Raw genomic sequence first — 22,323 nt, forward strand, 5'->3', positions numbered from 1 at the left:
CAAAACAAATGTAAATATGGGTAAACATAGTTCATGTTTTCACTGAACTGTCAAAATGAAGTAAATTAAAAAAAACCCTAACATCCACTAAGTTTCTGCTGAAGACTTGAAGAAGATAGATTGCCTGGTTCAAAATCTTTTGCAATATAACATTTAATTTCTACTTAAAATGTTTGTTTTCACCTGTTTGACTTTATTCTAAAAAAACAAACAAAAAACGTTGGTATCAAAAACATGTTAACATTATATATTGGCACATTTTGTTCATGAGTATTCAGTAAAGAGTTTAAAGGATTTATCAATCAGAAGAGTTTTCAAGGATAACTTACTGAACTTTTTTTGTAAAGAGATACCATGTGTAGATTTCATATGCTATTAGAAATCATGTATCAAAGACATGTTTTATCCCTCATATATACTTAATAATTTACACATATATTTGAAATATTTCACCATGAAAACAACAGAGAAGATTGAGATCCCAGTGCACCCTCATCAACTAACACAACATCTACCGCGGGATATTTTCTGGGCTTTCTGAGAAGCATGACTACATAACCAGAAGTAATAAATATCAAACGATTAGTGAATGTGCTCAAAAACTGAGTTCATATTGTATTGCAGCATGTCACTGAGTCCATTAAATCTATATGATCCCTGTGCAGCTCTGGGGATAATGAAGTCAGGTTTGGGATCATGATAATCTGCATCAAATCATTTTTTATTTGATTTTAATTTCTGTTGAGCTCTCTGCACCAAGAGAGTGATGCGTATGAATAAATAAAACAGATAAACAGATAAAACAGATAAATCCTTGCTACAGTAACAAGAACGGGCCAGCGATGATACTATTGTTGTTGTCATATTTCCACTGTGAATTAACATCTTTACTCTTCTCTCATCACCTGTGTGCTTACAAACATAGGATTAAAGACGAAAAAGAGACCAGACAGAGACAGACATGATTAGATGAATAAATACATAAATAACATCTATAATAAATAATAGAAAACAAGAAAAAAAAAAGCATTCTTCATTTACAAATGACCGGGAACAAAAGCAAAGTTGATTAAACACATCAGAATGAGGAGAGAAATAATCGAAAACCTTCCATTTCTGTGAATAAGTGAAAAGCTTCAGAACTAACCATAAACTCATCTGCTGCTATCAGCTGACAAGTCGAGAACAGAGAGGTGACTGTTGCATAACTCTTTATGTACTCTAACGGATGAAAGGTAAAAGATACAGTGAGGTCCACATAAGGAGATGTCACCTGGAAAACACTGGAGTCTGAGGACAACACGTGGCGACAGGTGACAGGAGGTGTTTTCCTGGAATGACACAAAGCTGGAGGGAGGAGAGGGCAGAGTCCGTTAAAAGACCTTAAAAGCCCTTCAGGAGTAGATGGTGATGACCTCACGTCCGCCTCCGCGCACCAGGAGGACCCGATTGAGACCTTCAGTGAGCACCTCGAGGAACTCCATGTCTGAGAGACGCTCGCAGTGAAGGAAGGTTTTCTTACATAAGTGAGACAGCGATACATTAATACAACATGTTTCATATTCTTCAAATATGTTATCAATCTATCAATCATTTTGTAATCCTGTTTTTCCATACTGTAATTTTGTATAGTTTGTTATCTTGGGGTGAGTTTTTCCTTATTTGAATCAAGGGTGTGAGGATAGAGGATGCTGTATTATGTACAGATTGTAAAGCCCCTGAGTCACATCTGTGATTTGTGATATTTGGCTATATAATATATATAAAAACTGACTTGGAGAACATCACAAGCTGCTACATCAAGGTACAGAGAATAAGTGATGATCACTTTCAAAGACTGCACATTTCTAAAATGGCACGGTTAATGACTTCAGAAAAGCATCACTTCCATTTTCTTTGACCATTGTTCAATAGTAAGTGGAATCATAAACTGTGGAGAGCTTTAAGTGCTTATATTGAGCTTTGACACTGCACAAGCACACAAGTTGATGGTATTATTTTACAGATCCATCAGTAAAACAGTCCTGACCCTCTCACTGATTTGTTGAAATGGGTGGTAATGGAATTTTAAAAAAGTACTGCACTTGTACAGTACAATTTGGTACTTTAAACTAGTACAGAGAAAAAAAATCTATGTGCAGGGAGGAAAAATCCCAGTAGATGTATTGATTACATCCACCAAAATAATATACATACATAAATATAAAAGAAAAACAAAGTCACACTGTTAACTTTTGTTGAGTATTTCCATTTTCTGCTGCTTGACATTTCTACTCCGCCACATTTCAGGGGGAAATATTGTATTTTTCTCCAGTACTCTACTTATTTGACAGCTGTACTTACTAGCTACTTTGCAGATTACTCACAGAAATATATGATAAGCTTAATATTACATACATTACAATTACATATTACACATAGACATCTATGAGAGAGTTATTTCTACTGTAAATGTCTCAGATGGTTTCATTAAATTTTGGGGCCCAAAGACTAATATTTCACAAAAAAGCAAAGATTAGAGAAAAGTCTGAAAAACTGCACAAATTTGTTTTGCAGAACTTTCTTTTTTTTCTTTTCTTTTTCCTACCTCATTAGTTATCTCACAACCCCTATCTTGTGACCCTTTGAGGGGGCCTGACCCCCTGAGCCACTGGACTAAACTACCTTACTGCAGAAGTACAGTAGTTAAAATGACTTTCACCTCAACCATGCTGCTTACTCACTGACTTTTCAATATTAAAAATCTGATATTATAATATATAATAATACAGTATATCAGTTACTTTTTATGCAGAATGAGTACTTTAACTTTTGATATCTTAAGTACATTTTGGGAATTTCTCCCCTCTGCTCAGGTTTAAATAGGTGCAATAGGTTCAAGTTTTTGCTTATTTCATGTTCAAAAAAATGCCCTTAATTGTAATATTCCATAAACTGCCTAATTCCTATTCTTATTGTTGCAGTTTTTCTTTGCTGTTATCACATGAAATCTTTATTGTATTCCCTATTGCATGTATAGAGCCAGCACCTTTCTTCAGTTGTCTGATTGTGTTATTATTATGTGTTAATAAGTACATAAGACAAAGGATACAATTTTCATTGCCAACACGGTTCTTGGGTGGTCCAGGCATGTTAAGCAGGACGAGTTTTGCCTCCCTGGACTTCTTCAAGATGACCTCATTGAGTCGCATCGCTGTGTGCATGCGCCTCACGTCTGTCTGGTTCCTGATGCAAGAAACATTCGGCCACATTGGGGTTTAGTTTGGTTTACAAATCAGTCTTTTAGCTGCTCAGCTCACACAGTATGTCTCACAGCAAAATGTTAATACTTACAAGTTCTCCCATTCCCTGTAGCAGCATGCCAGGAGGGAAATAACAATGAGTGAATTACATAAAGGGCACGTGTTCACACAGGAAGCTGCATTTGTTAGTGGTTTAAGTTCAAAGTTTTATTTGTCACGTGCACATGTAACTCTTCAAAATCTGGAGCATGGGTCGATGTACACAAATATTTACCAATGGCCCACGTCATGTCTGCTTCCTGTGCGGCATAATGAGTTGAGAGAAACTGATGGGTCACTCACGGCTTCATGTTGAAGAGGTCTTTGCCTGCCTCAACATTTGCTGCTGTCAGGTTCTTCCCTTTGTCTGCACCCTTGTTGTCCGTCCAGGTGGCAGCACCCCCTGCAGGCGCAACGGGGGATGTTGGGCTTGTGGGGCTGGCAGGTATGGAGGTGTTCTTACTGTGGATCAGCTGAACCTGTTTTGGGTTGGAGACAGCCACAGACTGAGAGAGGGACACCGTGACGCGACATTGTGACAGGGTGAAAGACAGAAAAGAGACACCTGTTAGTAAAGGTGAAGGTGACAAGCCAGTGGCCCGTTGGAAATCACTGAGCAGCCACTGGAAAGAGTAAAACACTGTGTGAAAGCTCCTCTGATGAGATGAAACATGTCTGTTTAAGCCGGGGCGCAGGGAGACAGCAGGTGGAGGGATTGAGGACAAAGGTGTAGGGTCGTGAAGCGGGAGGAGCTATTTCAGATGTCTCTGGATCCAGGAGTAAAAGTCCCCTTCATTTTTCCCATAGACAATGTTACATGACTCACTTCTACGGCTTGGATCGGCATGAAACTCTTGCAGTTGAATCATCAGTACAGGAGATGAACAAGAAAATATCTGTTTCTTTGATAAAAAGTGGAAGGTACAAGCCTGTGTACATAAAAACTTTGGGAGAGAATGTGATCCTTACATTATCTGGGTGTGTCCTGTGTTTCTATGTTAGGCAACATTGAGGAGATCGTTTTAAGGAAAAAAATTAAATTGGAATACAGAAAAACACTTCAGAAACCAGCGACTATTGTAAATACAGATGCTTATTTCTATGACAGTACCTCCTCTTCTGGTCTTTCTGCCACGCTGGCTCCTTCGTCAGCGCTGTGTAGGGAGCGCACAGCAGACGAGTTTTTGCGTCGGATGGACCCACGGGATGAATCTGTAATGCTCTGGATCTGTAAAGTTAAAAAAATAGAAAAAGGATATGGTTAAGTTTCTGATTTCCCTCTGGAATTTATTCTGTCTTCCCTCAAATCAGTGAGGACAAGTCCAGACTCAGACACCAACACTTCATTATAAACCAACTCACTGCCACAGAGCTGATATTTGCAGCGCACAGAGCAATAATGAAGATGTCAAAATTAATGTCACGTTCTTTACTGGCCAGTGTCACTGCATGCAAACTTTTTCTGGCTCACCTCTCTCTCCATCTCATTCTTGGTCAGATGCATTTGTTTGAGGATCTGTGAGCGTTGTTCCATTACCAGTGTCTTTTCATAGGTGTAGGCTGAGATGTCACTGTCATGCTTTGAAAGGAAAACACATTTCCATGTATCATATGAGAGTAAAATACCAAAACATGCATCCTGCAGTATTATGGGACAAGTTTGTTCTGTGCATAAGAGATTATTTCAGACCACAAAACACTTTTTCAACAAAGTTTCCAGAACAAAAATCCTCCCCTTGCAGAATTAGTTTGTGAACTCTGATAATGTGTCAGACAAGTCTCTCACCATCTCCACTACTTCCACTGCAGCATCTATACGCAGGTGATAAAGGAAGGTGATGAGGTCTTTCTTCATCTGGATACTATTGTCATCCAGCTCAGCCACAGTGAAAATGCGCATCTTGCACTTCCTCCACACCTACAGGACAAAAAAGGGAACACTAAGTCTGCTTTCTTTTGTTTAACCTGCTCTAATACAATTTTAACTTTAACTGTTCATTAAAGTTTTCTGCAGACAAAATCACTTTAAACTTTTTTTAATGTAAAGAATATTTCATAGTGTCTTGTTTCCCACCTTGTGCTGGCGCAGCAGGAAGGGCAGAAGCATCAGCATGCCTCCATCGTGGACAATCCACCACACATCTATGTGGCCTTCAGTGAAGCGCTCACCGTTGGACGGGTAGCTGGAGATGTTCTTAGGAACCAACAAGGCCAGACTGGCCACAGTCGTCTCTCTGACCACCTCTGCAGAGCGACAGAACAAATGCATTTGCTGTAAAATATAATGGAGTGCCTGGAAATGACTCTGCTTTAGTTAATTTGTTGAATTAATCTCAAGGAAGGGAGAGGATTGTTTCTCTGGCACTGGTGTTAATTATTCATCATAATTAACAAATTATCTTACAAATTATTAATTAAAACATTATTAAATGAATTACTAGCCCTTACTAGCTGCTACTCTCTCACAGGCCTTGACACCTTAAACCCTCAACAGGGGACAAGAAGAAAGTCCCTCAAAAATCAAAGGGATTACCCGTAGGGTAACTCAAAGTGAGACTCCCCTTACTGTATTTATTCATGGATTGGTTGTTGTTGAATGACAGAGGAATACACTTAAATAATTCACAAACTTTTTAGCTGGTTATAGTCATTTTAGGGTTAAAATTAGATTAGTCTGTCCTCCTATTTTTGGCTGCTATTAACACCAATATGTTTTGCTTAGTTCTTTAATGAGACCATTTTGAGCTTAACATTTGAAGTATCTGTTATGTCACTGATATTTACCGATAAAGTTCCTAAATTGCTGGTGGTACTCGGGCTGTTTCCAGTTACGAGGCCAGCTGACCATCACAGTGTTGTGCTTCAGACCTCCCAGTCCTCCGACTTGGATCAGGTGGGACGTCGCATCTCTCAGATTCGAGGAGATGACCACCTGAGAGAAGCCCTTCACCTTCTCTGTCTCCATCAACTTACGCAAAGACTGCAAAGATACAAACGAGTGAGGGCAGTTAGGGGCGGTGCAAAAACATGTGGTATTACATGTCATACTTGTCATTACATGCAGTAACTGGAAATGTGTGTTGTACACACAGTAAGGGGGGCGTGTGGTGCACAAGTCAGAGTGTATGATAAAGATTAGGGGACAGACCTGGTCTGCCCTCTGAGCCTCAGTATAGTTGTCGAGGAAGGTTCCTTGGACTGAGGTGCCAACGATGGTGAGACCCTTCCCTGCTTTCAACTGATTGGTCAGAGAAAGCAGACGAGGCTGCTCCACGTTCTGCTCAGCATCCACACTCACCAGAACCAGGATCTGAGGCCTGCAGAAACATAAACCACCAAGTCAGTGACTTAGCTCAGACATGATAAACTAGCTACATTTACATTCATCAGGTAAAAGCCATCTGATCATCACATTTCCTTTTATAATTATAACTCAAAACAAGCATCTCAAACTACGAGCTTAACTGGGACTGTGTACTGACCTCCAGTTCTTGGTGTGTGGCGGTCCCTCCTCCAGCCTCATGAGAGCGAATCGTGCAGCGCTGAGAGAGATGCCACGTATCCCATCGCCCCATTCCTTCTCAGCTCTGCCACACAGCACATTAATGAGTTATTTGTATGATTATATATATGATTATTAACATGGCCTCATGTTAAACTCAGTTCATCCCTGTCATTAAATTAACACAATAACCTTGAGCAGAATAATTGGAAACTAAAGTTAAAGGGGAACTCCACCGATTCTGCACATCACCTGTTTACAGGTCTTGGGGTGTACAAAGTAGTATGAAGCCTTTTGTTGCTCCAGAAGGAGCTACACAAAAACAAATAAATTTCACTTGTCACTTGAGTCAGCGTTGATTGTGGCTGAAAAAACTCAAGGGGTGTTGAGCTAGAAAGAGGTGAAGACCTCTGTAGTTGTTCCTCATCTCTGCTTGAGGCTACATTAGTCGCTACTCACATAATACACCCAAATCTCTGACTGAACTGTCTGTGGTCAAGTTGAATTGTAGGTAATGGAGACGACAGGTTTCGACAAGGAGGAAGAAAATAGACACTATCTCTGGTTGTGCTGTATTGATTTTGATCCTTTTTTCGCCGTCAACAACATTATAATGCAATGCTAAATTGGTGGAGTACTCCTTTAAAGATAGCTGGTGAGATATCCATGACTGGCCTAAGCTAAAAGTACTATTCACCCCTTTCTCTCTGTAATTGAAAAAGACACATTTTGATGATTTATTTACACAATTTGGTGTGTTTAAGTTACCTTTAAGCCACATATTTAAGTGTATTAAATTGTTTTTATTACATTTTAAAAACTAATTTTTTAACTGTCCATCAGCCTGACAATGTTATTGGATGCAATGTTAAATTGGTAGAGTACTGTTTTAAGCTGAATGCTGAAGTACAATCCTATTCTGTGCTGTCATGATGATTACTTACCCACAGAACTCAATGTATTTGTAGATGCAGGTGGCGATGCCCATGGCGACTATTGCGTAATACCAGGAACAGATGAACATAAGCGACAGGCACAAACTCATACCCAGGAAAGACAGAGCCCTGTGGGGGACAGGACGTCACATATTTGGCCCAACTGTGAATTTCAGCCAGCTTCACACTGCTGGCTGGAACACAGCAATGACCACAGCTGTAAACTGGAGATTTTGTATTAATTAATTAAGTCTGCTGCTGCTGCTGAGCCAAGACCAGAACACAGACAGACAGTTTCAGCTTGCACACTGCTCCACTATCATTAGCAAAACTGACCTCACAGATGCCTGCTGTGTCTGATCTTGCTCATTTAAACCTGCTAGAATTTGCATTAAATGCAGGGGAGACAGCATATCTTTCAGCAGGGGTGTAGTCTGAAAACCTGGCTTCAAATCTTAAGCATTTCTCTAAAACAATGAATATTCATGAAAACAACAACGTTAAAAACATATTTTGGAATTAATTATTAAAAGCTTAATGCTCAAAAACTCAATTAAAGTAGCATATTGAAAAAATATGCAATTTTGGTTTTAAGGACCTTTAAAGTGTGTTACTGTATCAGTATACTGAACTGAATATTTGTGGTTGTGCTGGCTGAGCATGACTTGACAGCATATGTGATGAAATAACCTTTTATTATATAGAAACTTTTAAACCTAAATTAAAATGTGTTGTACATATTAAATGGCATTCATGTATGCAAAGGTTTTTAACAGTGACTGGGGGCGGCTGTGCCTGAGTGAGTCATCCATTAATTGGAAAATCGGCAGATCGATCCCGGCTCTTCCAGTCTGTATGTCAAAGTGTCCTTGGGCAAGATATTGAACCCCAAATAACTCCCAAAGGCTATGCCATCAGTGTGCGAATGTGTGTGTGTGAATGGGTGAATGTTGGCATGTAGTGTAAAGCACTCTGACTGGTTGATAAGACTAGAAAGGTGCTATATAAATACAGCCCATTCACCATATAAACTCACCAGTGGTAGAACTTGAAGCGCGGCCTCCAGTTTGGTGTCCTCAGTAAAGTCTGCAGTGCACAGGCAAGATTGACAAACATATAGCACATCAAGAAGAACCTAAAGGAAGATGGACAGATGAAGGGAGAGAGAATCAGAGAGAGAAAGATATAAAAGAGAAGAAAGAAAGAGACAGACAAAGTGAGACAGTGAGACGGATCTGTGTAGCAATGAAGATACAGTACGTACTTGTGAATTTACTTACATGGAGAGGATGGGTGCTACTGCATCCAGAGAGGCAATGATGATGCCAATCTCACAGATGCAAGCTGTAAGCAGGAGGGCCCAGGTGGGCTCCCCGTTGGCTTTGCCATGTCCGAACACCTGCAGCAGCAGGAAATGATTAAAGTAAGTCAAATTTTCCAGCACATTCTTGCACAGTCAATGTTATACCAATAAATTATAGGATTTAAATGCAATAATAATAATTTGTTTCTGCAGTATAAGGCTATAGAAAATGAACAAGCCTCCACAAGCAGCCTGGTGCAATTGATACAATATGTTAGTGACATACATCTGAAATATTTTCTGCTTTTGAATGTTTCAATAACACACTCACTCTAAGAAATGGGATGATGCCGTCCCTTGAGATGGCCTGTAGGAGACGTGGAGCTCCAGTCAGACTCTGAAGCCCCGCTCCACAGGTGGAAAAGAAAGAGCCAAACACAATGACCCACGGGGACGGCCATGCCAGAGTCCCAATCACCAGATTACCATTGACCCCTTCACCAAACCTGGAGAGGGAGGTGAAGACAAATGAGCACACTAATAAGACACACACTGACTTGTTCAACAGTCACTTCAGCACATAATCTAAAATAGATTTAATGCTCTTAATCTGATAATACACAATTTACTGTTTGCTAAACCTCACCCTCTTAGTTGCTGTTGCTACACTTGTCAAGTTTTATTCTATATTATAGGTTATAGGTTATATTGCTTTTGTTATTGCAGATTACATATGCAGTTTAAAATGATAATAGATTTCACACTGGGAGCGAGTAACAGTGGCACTGTAGGGCTGTAGTGTTTACATCGCATTTTTCTAAGGTAAGAAGTTGAAACCAGGAGTGATTACGATGACTGTTAATTAGCAGTAACTATCACAGGATATTAGCACTATAATTTACAGTATTTGATCTGGAGCTGAATGACGGTCGTCTTTTATATAGGTTACTCAGTGAATAATGATTTAATTTAATCAACCAATAATCAATATTAATATTGGTATCTGAAAGTCACAAAGATTAGGAAACAACACGATGTGATTACAACTATCACATAAGATGGAGTACAGTAATGTTTCAATCCAATCTGTTTCTTCCATCATTAATAACTAAATGATAAAGATATTTGAAACACTGATTTGTAATACACAAAATTAGTTTGCAAGGCTGTAAAAGTCATTAAAAGTTGTTTGCTGGTAAATCCAGCTGTTTCCTGTAGAAAACAATGAAAAACTATTCAAAGCAACATGAGTCACATGACCTGCTGTGTTTTTGATCCCTTGTTAGCTAATTAAGCTTATGTTAGCTCCATGAGTTGTTTAATGTTCCCAGTTGACTCTTTTGGAACGAGAACCCTGTAAAGGGCTCTTATGTGTGTACTTGATGGCTAGATACATGATATCATACTAAAAGACTGAGGCTAAAGCTACATGACAGAATAACAGCATCCTCTCCAGCAGATGATCCATGTCAAAACCATACAAATAAAGACACAGCATTGTTCTTGTGTTGCATTGTAGAGCTAGTTAGTCCTCCTAGTAATATAAGTATCATAAGGAAAATCTAAGATCAAACTTATACTTGGACAGGTTAGTTGTTTTGGAGATAATAAAACCAATCCAAACTCATATATGGAGTATCATACACAAGTTACTACAGCCCCATACTCACTGCTTTAACGTGCGGAGAAACCCAAAGCTTTACAGGCCCACTGTGCTGAGTTACAGTAGCTAAATTATCATTGGACAATCCCCATTAGAGGGAGGGGTTTCACGAATGGTTGACTCTTTTGGACTTGGAAAATAGATGAAATTAACACACATTTACAGACTTACTTGTCTCTTAGGACTACTCCTTCTATACAGGCACCAAACAGCACCACACAGGACATGTCTGGGAAACAAACTGTTAAGGAACACATTGTTGGAAATGTTTGAGCCAAATACCAATATAATAATCATCAAAGTCGTTGACTTTTTTCACTTTTTAGCAACCTTGGCTCAGTGAAGGATACACACAGTAGATGTGGTGGTGATGGCTGCAATGGTGCCGATGGGTATCGACTTCTGAGCATCACGCAGGTCTCCAGAGCGGTTGGAGCCCGCCATGATACCTGCGAGTGGAGCAAGATGAAATAATCAGGAGCTTTGCACTTTTAGACTCACAAATCACAAGGTATCACCATTAGGTTCTCAATGGGGACATATCTTCAGCTGTGGAATACTTAAAAACTTTATGAATCATTTTTTTCAAAAACTGTTTGGTGCTGGGCAGGTAGTGCCTTCAGAAGTCTCGTCCTACACTTGTCTGGTGCTAACCTGTGACAGACGGGAAGTATATCCCCACCAGCAGGGTGAAGAAGCTGGTGATGTCAGCCAGGACGTAGCGGTTGGAGTTGGTTACGGGACTGTCTGGATCCGCGTCTGATGCAATTCCACGCTTCTCCAGTAACATCCCTTTTTCCAGGTAGTTACCAAACAGGTTTTCTGAAAGACAGAGGAGCATGTAAAATGTAAAACACACGAGATGGACTGATCCTTTATCATATTGATGAGATATTGTCATTTACATTGATGAGGCACCCCCTACCTGCCAGGATGCCACTAGTGACCCCGGGGATGCCCTGTATCTCTGTGACATTGTTATTGATGAAGTATTCATCACAAGTGGCGTTGAGAGAGTCAGAATCACAGAAGGACCTCCACAGTTTGGTGGTGACGGTGTCATTGTCTATTTCGATGACCTTTGCACAGACGTCATAGCTTTTAGAGAGAAGAGTTCGATTTCCCAGAATGCAGACGCTGCAAAGAAAGTCAACAGAGGCATCGTCGTCACATACGACATACAATCAAATCTGTTTTCAAACAACAATGTGGAGCATGTCACTTACGGGAAGACAGGGGGGTCGATGGCAGTCTTGATGACTCCAGCGTAGACAGCCAGGATGGAGAGGATAACACAGGCCAGGAAGACCAGCGCCAGCTTGTTAACATATTTCACCCCCACAAACACCACCAGTGCCATAAAACTCAATACAATGGTGCCGTACACCCGCATGTTATTCAGGAGAGCAAGCTCTGCCTCCGGCCCCTCCAGGCCCTCAATCTTGAAGATGGCTGCCTGAGGAATGATGTAAATCTGACAGAATGGAAAGGTGTAGGAAGAGGACGTAGAGGGAAGGGAATGAATAAGGTGTGGTGGAATATGGTGGAGAAGGGTGGAGGCACAAGGAAATAATAATAAATGAGAATTAAACACAGTACATCCATGCTACATTTTTATACTTATAAATATTAAATATCAAATACCATATTATTTTCTCAATAATTTTGATAAGTACATTCCTTCCTTATGAATTGTATTAGACAGAAACCAAATATTATTTTGTTATGTCTTTTATGTGCAGCTGACTTATGTGCTTCTAGATAACTTGATTTATTAGATGTAGGCACTCCTCTTAGCTCCTGAATGTGCATTTTCTTACTGTCATCTGAATGTAACTGTAATAATGTATGCTCGATCCTATATATTTGTTCATTATGTGGAAATGAAATAAAACCATCAAAACATCTGAGATCTATCAAGTCATCTACGTGTACAGGATGTCCAGTCAAGTGTGTCCCAGTGAGCTAAAATAACAAGTGGGCACTCTGGCAGTTACCAGAAATATGTCTTACAAGTAGTGTGGGCATCCGGGTGGGAAATAATAAGTGTCTTTTCCTGTGACATGTTTTCCATATTTATAAGGAAAAAAGTATCTCAGCTGCAACAATGACTGAAGGTTAGAGAGAAAAAAATAGAGAAAAGACAGAATAAACTCTTCCATGAGGAATAATGCAAAATAATACTTTGGACAGTCATCTAAGCACACACAGCAATATGTGGTGTCCATCTACTAATGATAATCACATTTAACATTGCATTGCTTAAAAAGAGCAAACTGTAATTTTATATTTATACCAAAAAGGAAGACTTTTAATTCTTTAACAATGTAAGTTGTGATTTACTCCACAAGTTCAGATAACGATTGTATCTTATTTTAAAGAAGATCGAATGTCCTTTGTTCATCCAATATTTCTGTTTTTAGTGGCCTTTAACAAACACCATTTTCCATAAACCCTAGATTATCAGGGATTAAATGTCATGGCTCAACAAAAGAGATGAGTCCATGAGCAACTTGACGAGTCGTTAGTTTAGAAATTTTTGTGATACCAGCAGGAAAGGGATTGATTTATATAGAAAGCAGAGATTACAGCTAAAATGCCAGAAAATTTAGTTAAGACAAAAGTGTTTGTGAATACTATGGACATGGATGAAACTAAGTTGCGATGACTTAAGTAACATTACATTTTTATGGGAGCTGTAATGTTTTTTGTGAAACAGAGGATATGCCGGAGATCACGTCATGATTTTGGCAATAGATTTATTAAAATGCTCAATTTCTGCAATATAGCGGTGAAAACACTATTTGATGTGTAATTTTCTCATTATAACAAGGCATTTTATCATTATAACAAGACAGGTTTTCTTGTTATAATGGCAAACTGTGTTGCAGTAGTGAAAAAAATGTTTGTTTTTTTCTAATGACGCCAGTGCAGCTTGATGTATCCATTGGTTCTAATTATGTTAATTTAATAATATATATTATTTAAAGCTATTTATTTATCTCAGTGTAATTGTAACCCACTTATTAATAAGTTCATATTGTGTTCACTGTTTTGTAGAGCAGATGTTATTCCTGAAATCAGGTTTTTATACACACCCATAATGATCATAATGATTTTGTAGTCTGTAGCAGCATCATCTGCCACAGATTAAAGGCAGGACAAGACATGAGCTTATAAGGCCTTAGCAATAAGATCACAGGTGTGAGTAATTAAATTAATGATGCATCTGTTGCATTTAGGCCTCCCAGGGAGTCACATCAGTGAGCTAGCAGCATTAGATAATAGCAGGACCTGGGACTGATGATACCTGAATGGAATGCAGCCATTAATTAATTATGAGTTACACCTGTGCTTTTCCTGCTAAAATCAACACAGACCACAAGAGCACACAAAGCAAAAAATGTGTGAGTTTGGGCCACTTACCAGCAGAATTTCAATACAGCCAAGAATGTACATGGCACCTGCAAAAGTGGTGCCTAAGTAGAAGCAGATCCCAACAGCTCCACCAAACTCCGGCCCCAGGGAGCGAGAGATCATGTAATATGAACCTCCAGCTGTGAGTCACAAACACACACAAGAGTCAGTGCACTGCTCTGTCACACACACACACACACACACACACACACACACACACACACACACACACACACACACAAACACACTAATACGTTCCCTCAGAGGTCCACTCACCTGGAACGACTCCATTTGTTGCAATGGCACTCATGGAAATGGCTGTGAGCATAGTCTGAAAAAAAGAGCAGCACACGACAGAGTCTGGGAGGCAGCAGGAGGAAATTTGAAATTAAGTATGTCTGACAGCGAGCGCTTGGTGAACTGAGGGAGTGAGCAGTGAGAAACATCCAACAGTAGAGAAGTCTCACTCATCAGGTTATGTTGGATGGTTTGGTGCAGGGATGACTGTGTGATACAGCCAGAGTTGGAAAGCAACTGATTATTTCAGTTATTCAGTATTAGATAGAAAACAGTTTTGTCATATGCAAATTGGTTGCTAGGAAACATTTGTAGCGCTGTCCAATAAGAAGCAAACAACTATGTAAAAAGAAAGTCACTGTAGCATCACAAGCTGTAACAAAACCCAAACAGTTTTAGAGGCTAAAAGATAAAATAAATTAACTGCCAATCCTTTATTAATGTGGGTATGACTTTGGAGAAATACTGTACATGTGTTTTGTTTAGTAGTATTAAGCATGCCAGCATTATTTGGCCAATTGGTCTAACTTTATTGGCATAAAGTTTTGTAATTTCAGGTTGTCTGTGTTTTTTCTGTGAAATTTAAAGTGTCAGGTCAGATATATTGACATTATTCTATATTACCTCTTTTACTCTTGAACCTAAACTGGTCAGATATAAGCTAACGTTATCTTTGTCGGTTCATCTTACACAACAGTTCCACCTGGTACCTAAAAGGTATAAATATTTAGTAACAGCTAGTCTCTACTATACTCTAAGAACTAGTTTGTTTGGTGCAACCAGTTTTAATTTAGTGATTCATAAATCTCCACTTAGTAAACACTTGCGTCATAACTAGGCTAAGTTTGAACTTATGAATAGCTGATGCAACTGGCTCCTGCACAGTATTTGAGTTGTCTATTTCCATTTTGTAAAACCTTTATTCCACTATATTTCAGAGGGATTTATTTTGAGCCATGCTGGTGGCCATGAGTGTCAATCAGTCTGGTTTGGTCCAGACCGAAATATCTCAACAACTATTGGTTTGATTGTCATGAATGTTTTCTACATAACATCCATGGTCATCAGAGGATGAATCCTTTTGACATGTGTGATTCCCTGACTTTTCCTCTTAATGCTGTTTAGATGATTTAAAATTCATTATAGTCAAAGTGCAATGCTGATTACGTTGTTACGTCTTTTGTCATGCTGGATGGGACATAAAGCGGCATACAAGGAATTCTTCTTTACTTGTAAAATTTACTGTACATTATGAACTACGTTTTCTGAACCAGGCTGTTGACAGAGCAGCATATGACAGATTCAAACGGGGAAAAGGTCGTGTTGGGGGTGTTAGTGGGTTTATTGGCAGGATGCCTCATACCAGGATTTACTATGTCACCTTCAGCATCTGCGTAATGCAAATTATAATTATATAGCCTGTTATAGTAGTTTAATCTATACGCCCCTAATTGGGTATGTGTGTGCTGAGGAACCACTTTAGATTGATAGAAGCTTGTGGATGGATGTTTGCAGCTCTACTGTACAGCATTAAATCAAACAAACATATTTTAATGTAACATCTGTTTCCTGAGTCGACCACAGCCGTCAGCCTACAGAGTGCAGTCGTGTTACACAACAGAAGCAGGGACGTCTGCACTTTCACTCACTGTGGAACAACACATGAAGACAATTATGAAGGAACCAAAGACGCCTCCAATCCCGACCATCCAGGTCATCCGCAGGAAGAGGATCACGCCAAAAATATTCTGGATACACGGCAAGTACACTCCCATCAGAGTGCCGAGCTGTGGAGCCTGAGACACACAAAACAATCAAATGTGAAAAATTATGAACCACATTTTTGATGTCTTAGTTTTCCATCAAATTTTTCTTATTTTCTATGTGAATGGATTGAATTGAGCTATAATCTGTTCGTGTGCACTTTATTGTTCAGTCTTTGTCTCTTTAAATCTATTCTGGCATTTAAATTCATGAAAAGAGGTCTGATTCTTTCATTAGAAAGAAAGGGGTTTATTCTTTTCAAACATATAGAGATGGTAATCCTGCAAAGAGGAAGACAATCTCTTTGTTCATTTGAAATGGGGCTGTTTCCTCTAAGTAACCTTTCTGAAGAGAGGTAGGAAGATAAATGTTTATTGTCCTTTTTCCTCATTGTTTCCGACAGCAAATCTGTAGCTTTAAAATGATTGAGAAATGATTTTGTCTTGATGTAGCTGAACAGAAAATCAAATTGTGTGTCTGACAGGTCTCAAATTCTGCGTGAATATTGATGTGTACAAGAAAATACAAAGTCTACAAATGGGGCCAAATGTGTTTTGGCTTCTGTTTGTGTAAGATTAATGTCCCTTTCAGTCCTAAATCACAATAATTAATTAACTACTGTTTGTGGTTTCAGTTCTCACTTGGAAGTAGAAGGCAGTAAATTTAATAGTAACACATTTTAAACTGTCAAAAAGCGACAGTGTAAAGAATACATACAGAAAACGAAATAATTTGTCACGTAAGTCCTTGTTTGCCCCTCTAACGTCCTGATTAAGTGCTTGGGAGTCCGCATTTAAATTCTGCAGAGCACGTTATGGGGATATGTGTGTGATAAAGAGGACTTGAAAGATGAGCTGACGGATGAAAGTCACAGCTCTTGTTCTGTCCTCAGGGGAGAGCTGGTGTGAGTGAGCCCAGTGATGCTCTGACTGCCAGCACTGCAGGAGCCTTCGGATGACTCAGTCTTCACACTGAGTGACCTGCTCCTCTCACAGTGACATTCTCAAATGAGAGCAAAGAGTAACAACAAGCCTATCTGTGTGCAAATATGCACAAACGTGTTGAATGATTTACCTGTTTTATTGTCTTGCACATGTTTTTGTAACATGTAACTTTTTAAAAAATATATTTTTGGCATTTTTTGCCTTAGAGGACAGGTTCACATATATATATATATATAGGTTTTGTATTGAATAGTTTCTAGTTGCATCATATGCCCAGTGAGACAGTGAGTATAACCTGAAATGGGCAAGTCATTTTAAATGTGAAAAGGGTTTTTACAGAGTAGAATTATTAATTAATAATTCACCTATCCAGTATCCATGAGGTTTTTAATAGACAGACACTCACTGAAGGCAGCGGAGTCAGCTGAGCTTCAGCTAATGAGCTCACTACCTGCAGGTGTATGACCTCAGGTCACTGCCTCCAGTGCTCTGCATGTGGGAACACACAGCAGCTCTCCACCACAACACCGCACATACATTTGTAGGTTGTGAAATTAAAAGACAACATCTGTAACACACCTGAAAATGTCCTTAAAAGCAAAATGCAAACTCCTTACATATCCCTACAAACCTATATGGATAGCTTGGCTACTTTTGTATCACATGTGGTTCAAATCTGGTCACAATTTTTCTTTTTCATGCATGCTAGGATACTTTGTGTATAAACTTTGAAAATTCAATAAATTATCTATCTATCTATCTCTCTCTCTCTCTCTCTCTTTCTCTCTCTCTCTCTCTCTCACTCACTCTCTCTCTCTCTCTCTCTCTCTCTCTCTCTCTCTCTATATATATATATATATATATATATATATACATATATATATTATATAAAGTAAGATTTATCTGACTTGTGTTGGTCTATTTTAGATCCTCTGCTAATATCAGTTCACATTTGGTCAGTTTACAGTTTTGAAGCCAAATGACAGATTAGGGCCACCAAAGTAAACAAGAGTAGAGAAAATCCGGAGAGGATGCAGGTTATTGTGCAGCTAACTCTGTCTTATGCTCCACTGAGCACATGCAGGATAACCAACATAAACTCTGATGAGGGCCAATGTGAAATAAGTCCATGGAAGGCCGATTTAGAGCTTCAGCGAACAAATCAGATACAACATAAGCCAGTCAGAAGAAAAAAAGGTCAGAACAGTCAGGTGTCAAAAACAGGATTTAATGAAACTTCTGTAAGAGGACTCAAAAGTCAAATAAACAACTATTAGTAAATATTTACTTAGTTCCCCACATTTTCCATGGAAATTAGAGAGTTCTGTGACAACAAGTATTAGAAAATGCAGACTGTAATCCATCAATTATATGAGACCTCCACCGTAAATTTCCTGTGAAAACCCTGTGCGGTTTTCAGGATTTCCTGTGTCAAAAAGTTAATGAGAAATTAAAGGCATCTGGCTAAATTACACATCATGTAACATCCGGTGACTTACTCCAACGCAGGATTTTTAATCACTTGCATTGTAAGAAAGTTTGTCCTGATGCTCTCTTTCTTTGAAATAACCACACTGAGCAATAACTTGCCACTGCTGTAGCGGATGTCTGCTGGTTTTCATGAACAGAAACTGAACAGAAACTGAGGACAGTGGAAAAAATATTGACCGTTCTTTGACCCTCCACTGACAGCTTATAAAAGTAATAAAAAAGTAATAAAGCCTTTGAACTAAATCCTAACTCATTTTTTTTTGAGAAATGGTTAAATTAGGAAGTCAGTGAGGCATGCAACTGTTCATGCACATTGGCATGGTGTGTAATTTTTACTATATTATTAGTAGATAATATTTGTTTGGCAAACATTGATCTTTCTCATATTTCTTCCAATACGAAACCTCCTACATGAAGACAAAAGCTTGCAGACATATTAAAGAAGACATGTAACCCTTCCTGTCTACTGCCTGTCAGTTTCATGATTTTTAATAAAGCTATGTTGTGGTTCAAATGACTGCAGGATGGGTTGAAAGGATCACATGCAGAACTCTACCGTGACAGGTTTTTTAGACGGACGCGCTCCCTCCTCATTATTCTCAGCCTCTTCGTGCTCTTTGCTGCCTGTTGGCAGGTTGGAGTAGTTGGCCAGACTGCTGAGAAGAGAGGAGACCATTGGACTGGTATCCATCTCCTCCTGCAAGCACAAACACACACACACACACACACACACACACACACACACACACACACACACACACACACACACAGATATATTAGTCCTGGGGATCCACTGTTATGAAACTCTCTGCAATTCAGAGGCCCTGAAGGACTGATTTTACATCCAGTGATCACTGATCCCAGTGTGTTTGCTACTTGGATTTGAAAACTGCCCTCACCTCAAACAGAGCCATATTCTTGCCGTCATACTGCTGGCTCTTCTCCACATCACTGGCTGCACTGCTGTTAATGAAAGGACTGCTCTCTTTGGGGTTCCCATCACCTGAAACACAGAAACACCAACCAGCAGCTTTAGAGTCGACTCCTCTTCACACACAGCTGCACATAGACTTTGTAATTAGGTTGCCAATAAAATTAACAGTAGTCCACCTCAATTATTTTGATAGTTATCATGCTACACAAGATGACCCAAAGAGAAACGTCTTTTCAGTCATTTTTAAGAACTATGAACTATTTTTGCACATACATATACCTACATGCACGCACATTACATCCTTGTATTGTTTTCATTTGTCCAGTCAGCACTTTGTTGGAATGCTTGGCTTGTTTGCATCTCATTCAGGCTCATGATTGGTATGACTGTGTCTGATCCCTGCAGTGTTCATGCTGCCTGCCACACACACTCAAAGCTCATTTAAATGTGTATCTACAGCAGCAGAGATGGACTGAGCCTGCATGTAATTCCCAGGAAAAACTCCTCAGTGCACCAGAGCCACTTCAATAAAAAGTTATTCCACTTTATTCATTTCTGACTTCTTATGTAAGATGATGTTATGATGTAGGCTACAGTAGCAACAAAAATAAGTGCTCTATCTATTCAAAGCATGTAACTACATCTTCTTTTGTCCAGTTGGTCAGAATTGAACAACACATAAACAGAGCCGTTTGCAGTCTGAACTGCCCGTTAATCCCACAGGGAAACCTCTCCACAGATGGCAGGGTCCAACATAATCCATGGCCTGATGGCCCGGGGCCAGTAAAAGTTTATGCAGGGAAAGTTGATTCATAGTCATTTTAGGAGATGTCAACATTTTCAAGACATGTGACCAATGAAATGCATTGTGATTTGCTGAAAATACATGGGGAAGGCTGCGCTCTTAGCCCACTAGCCTCTTACCAGTGAATCTGATTTGGTGTAACACCGTTACCCAAAAAAAATGTCAGCAAAAGAAACTAAGGAGGCTACGAAAAGAAAGTGGGGTTTTCTACTTCCATGGAAGCAACAATACTGCTGGTGGGAAAACAGTGACTGTGTTAGGTCTTGTACGGTTTGCCGGCTAGTTAGGATCCTTACTGCGTAGTTTGAAGCTGGCACAGCTGGCATTCAGTCAGCACTGGTATTAGGCATATGAACCGAACATGGCCCGAGTGTGGCTGGGGTGGCACCATCTTTAAGGCGGCAAACAAGATACGGGCCGGTTATTGAGCGTAGTATTTGCCCCAGATGTTAAATTAGAGGTGTGGGCCACATATGTATGGCTGGTCTTGTCCTGCAGTTAAGATGTAATTTTAGATATTTTTAGGGAAAGGCAAATATTTTCATACACACAGTCAGTTGTTTTCCTCTTCCTGTTTGCAACATGGGTTTAATGCCTTCAAGCTAAACCATCCAACAATGTTGCATCAAATAAAATGCAAGATAAAATAAGTAATAAGTGCAGTCATATGCCTTCCTGGGTTCCATACTCTGACACTACAGAACCTGGGAAGGGACATATGACTGTACTTTTTTTTAAATTGAGCATGGCTCTGCGATACAACTCACAGATAGGCTTTCTCCTGGAGCCACATTGGAGCCTGGTAGGAGGAAGTAGTATGTCTCTATGTGTAGATATCACACCAGAATGTCTGTCAATAGGGCCTGGGTTCAGTTTTAGTGGAATTGTCCTTTAAAATCCAGTATCCACATTAGCTGATGATACAAAAAGTTAATTTCAAACCATGTTTGCATGTATGTTTTAGCTGCTGTGAAGCGTAACCAACCGTCTGACGTCTGGGGCCACAGACCAAGAAATAGATTTCACCATGAAAAGATGGCTACATCTGGCTCCACACAGGGATGAAGGCAGGAGAGAGAGGATGAGGAGAAAAGTGTGTGAGGAAAGTATGGCTGGTTAATGGACTGAATGGCATGGCATGGATGTTCAAGAGTTGCAATGATTAGTTGATTAATCAATGTAGTCCATTGAAAGAAAATGACTTTTTTGATTATTGATTAATTGTTAGTCATTTTTCAAGCAAAAATGCCAAACATTTGATGGTTAAAGTTTCCCAAATGTGATGATTTGCAGTTTTTCTTTATCATAGTTGACAGTAAATTGAATATATTAAAATTTCAGACTGTTAGAACAAGCAGATTGAAGACATCACTGTGGCCTCTAGGAAATTGTGAATGACATATTTTCAATGTTTTTAAAATTGAACATTTCATAGACTAAATGATTAATTAATGAATTGAGAAAATAATCGTCAGATTATCTGATAATGAAAGTAATTGTTACTTGCAGCTCTAGTTCATTGTCTTATATTGTGCAAACTTTTAAGGCTCTGAAAACATCTTTTCTAAGCCAGATTCTCACTATAGGTGATGAACAGATAATATGTGCCAAAGTTATAAAAGTCAAAATTACTTCCCTTGAGGGATTTCTGGGTGTGTTGTGTTTTTCACTGAGCTCTTCTCACTGGTTTGAAGTGGGTGGAACTTGGAAAAGAGTCGATGTCACATATTTCCATGAAAAATCAATAAATATTTGTTCGTAATGCTGTCGTCATTGAAGCATTTTTCATCTGGGCCAAATATGGCAAGTGTGTGTATTAATGAAGTGGCTTGGTTGAGGTTTAGTTGAGGCTGACATCTGGAGCCAGTGCTGAAACTTGTCTGGTCCAACATTGGGCCAGAATATGGCCAGTTATGGTCATACTGTTTGCTGAGATAGGGCTCTGTCATGGGCCCTATGTGGCCTGTGTTCTAACTACCAGATCTGG

At 39.3% G+C, this 22,323-nt stretch overlaps 1 protein-coding gene across 2 annotated transcripts; it reads right to left on the bottom strand.

The window, feature by feature from the left end:
• Positions 1–258: 258 nt before the first annotated feature.
• On the bottom strand, positions 259–19,595 carry slc12a5b (solute carrier family 12 member 5b). 2 transcript variants are annotated; one of them, XM_042409917.1, is made up of 25 exons: positions 19,497–19,595; positions 19,154–19,294; positions 16,048–16,194; positions 14,378–14,432; positions 14,111–14,241; positions 11,911–12,158; positions 11,610–11,821; positions 11,339–11,506; positions 11,035–11,133; positions 10,856–10,913; positions 9,353–9,527; positions 8,999–9,117; positions 8,755–8,853; positions 7,728–7,847; positions 6,764–6,868; positions 6,430–6,598; positions 6,066–6,261; positions 5,356–5,525; positions 5,068–5,199; positions 4,753–4,860; positions 4,393–4,509; positions 3,585–3,760; positions 3,334–3,348; positions 3,092–3,225; positions 259–1,486 (listed from the first exon to the last, which is right to left on the bottom strand). In XM_042409917.1, exons 1-25 carry the CDS (start codon positions 19,509–19,511, stop codon positions 1,395–1,397), a joined length of 3,201 nt encoding a protein of 1,066 aa, XP_042265851.1. In that variant the 5' UTR covers positions 19,512–19,595; the 3' UTR covers positions 259–1,394. The 2 variants fall into 2 exon arrangements, with proteins under 2 accessions (XP_042265851.1, XP_042265850.1); XM_042409916.1 differs by having other exon boundaries at positions 3,585–3,787.
• Positions 19,596–22,323: the final 2,728 nt, after the last annotated feature.

Source organism: Thunnus maccoyii, chromosome 4, assembly GCF_910596095.1.
Source record: "Thunnus maccoyii chromosome 4, fThuMac1.1, whole genome shotgun sequence".
NCBI lineage: Eukaryota > Metazoa > Chordata > Actinopteri > Scombriformes > Scombridae > Thunnus > Thunnus maccoyii.

What these genes read in the sequence shown, in the direction of transcription:
- slc12a5b (XM_042409916.1), bottom strand. An exon ending in GGAGTAGTCCTAAGAGACAA is followed by an intron (nt 9,528 to 10,855) that starts GTAAGTCTGTAA and finishes CTCCCTCTCCAG; the next exon opens with GTTTGGTGAAGGGGTCAATG. An exon ending in CCGTGTTGGCAATGAAAATT is followed by an intron (nt 1,487 to 3,091) that starts GTATCCTTTGTC and finishes AGCGTCTCTCAG; the next exon opens with ACATGGAGTTCCTCGAGGTG.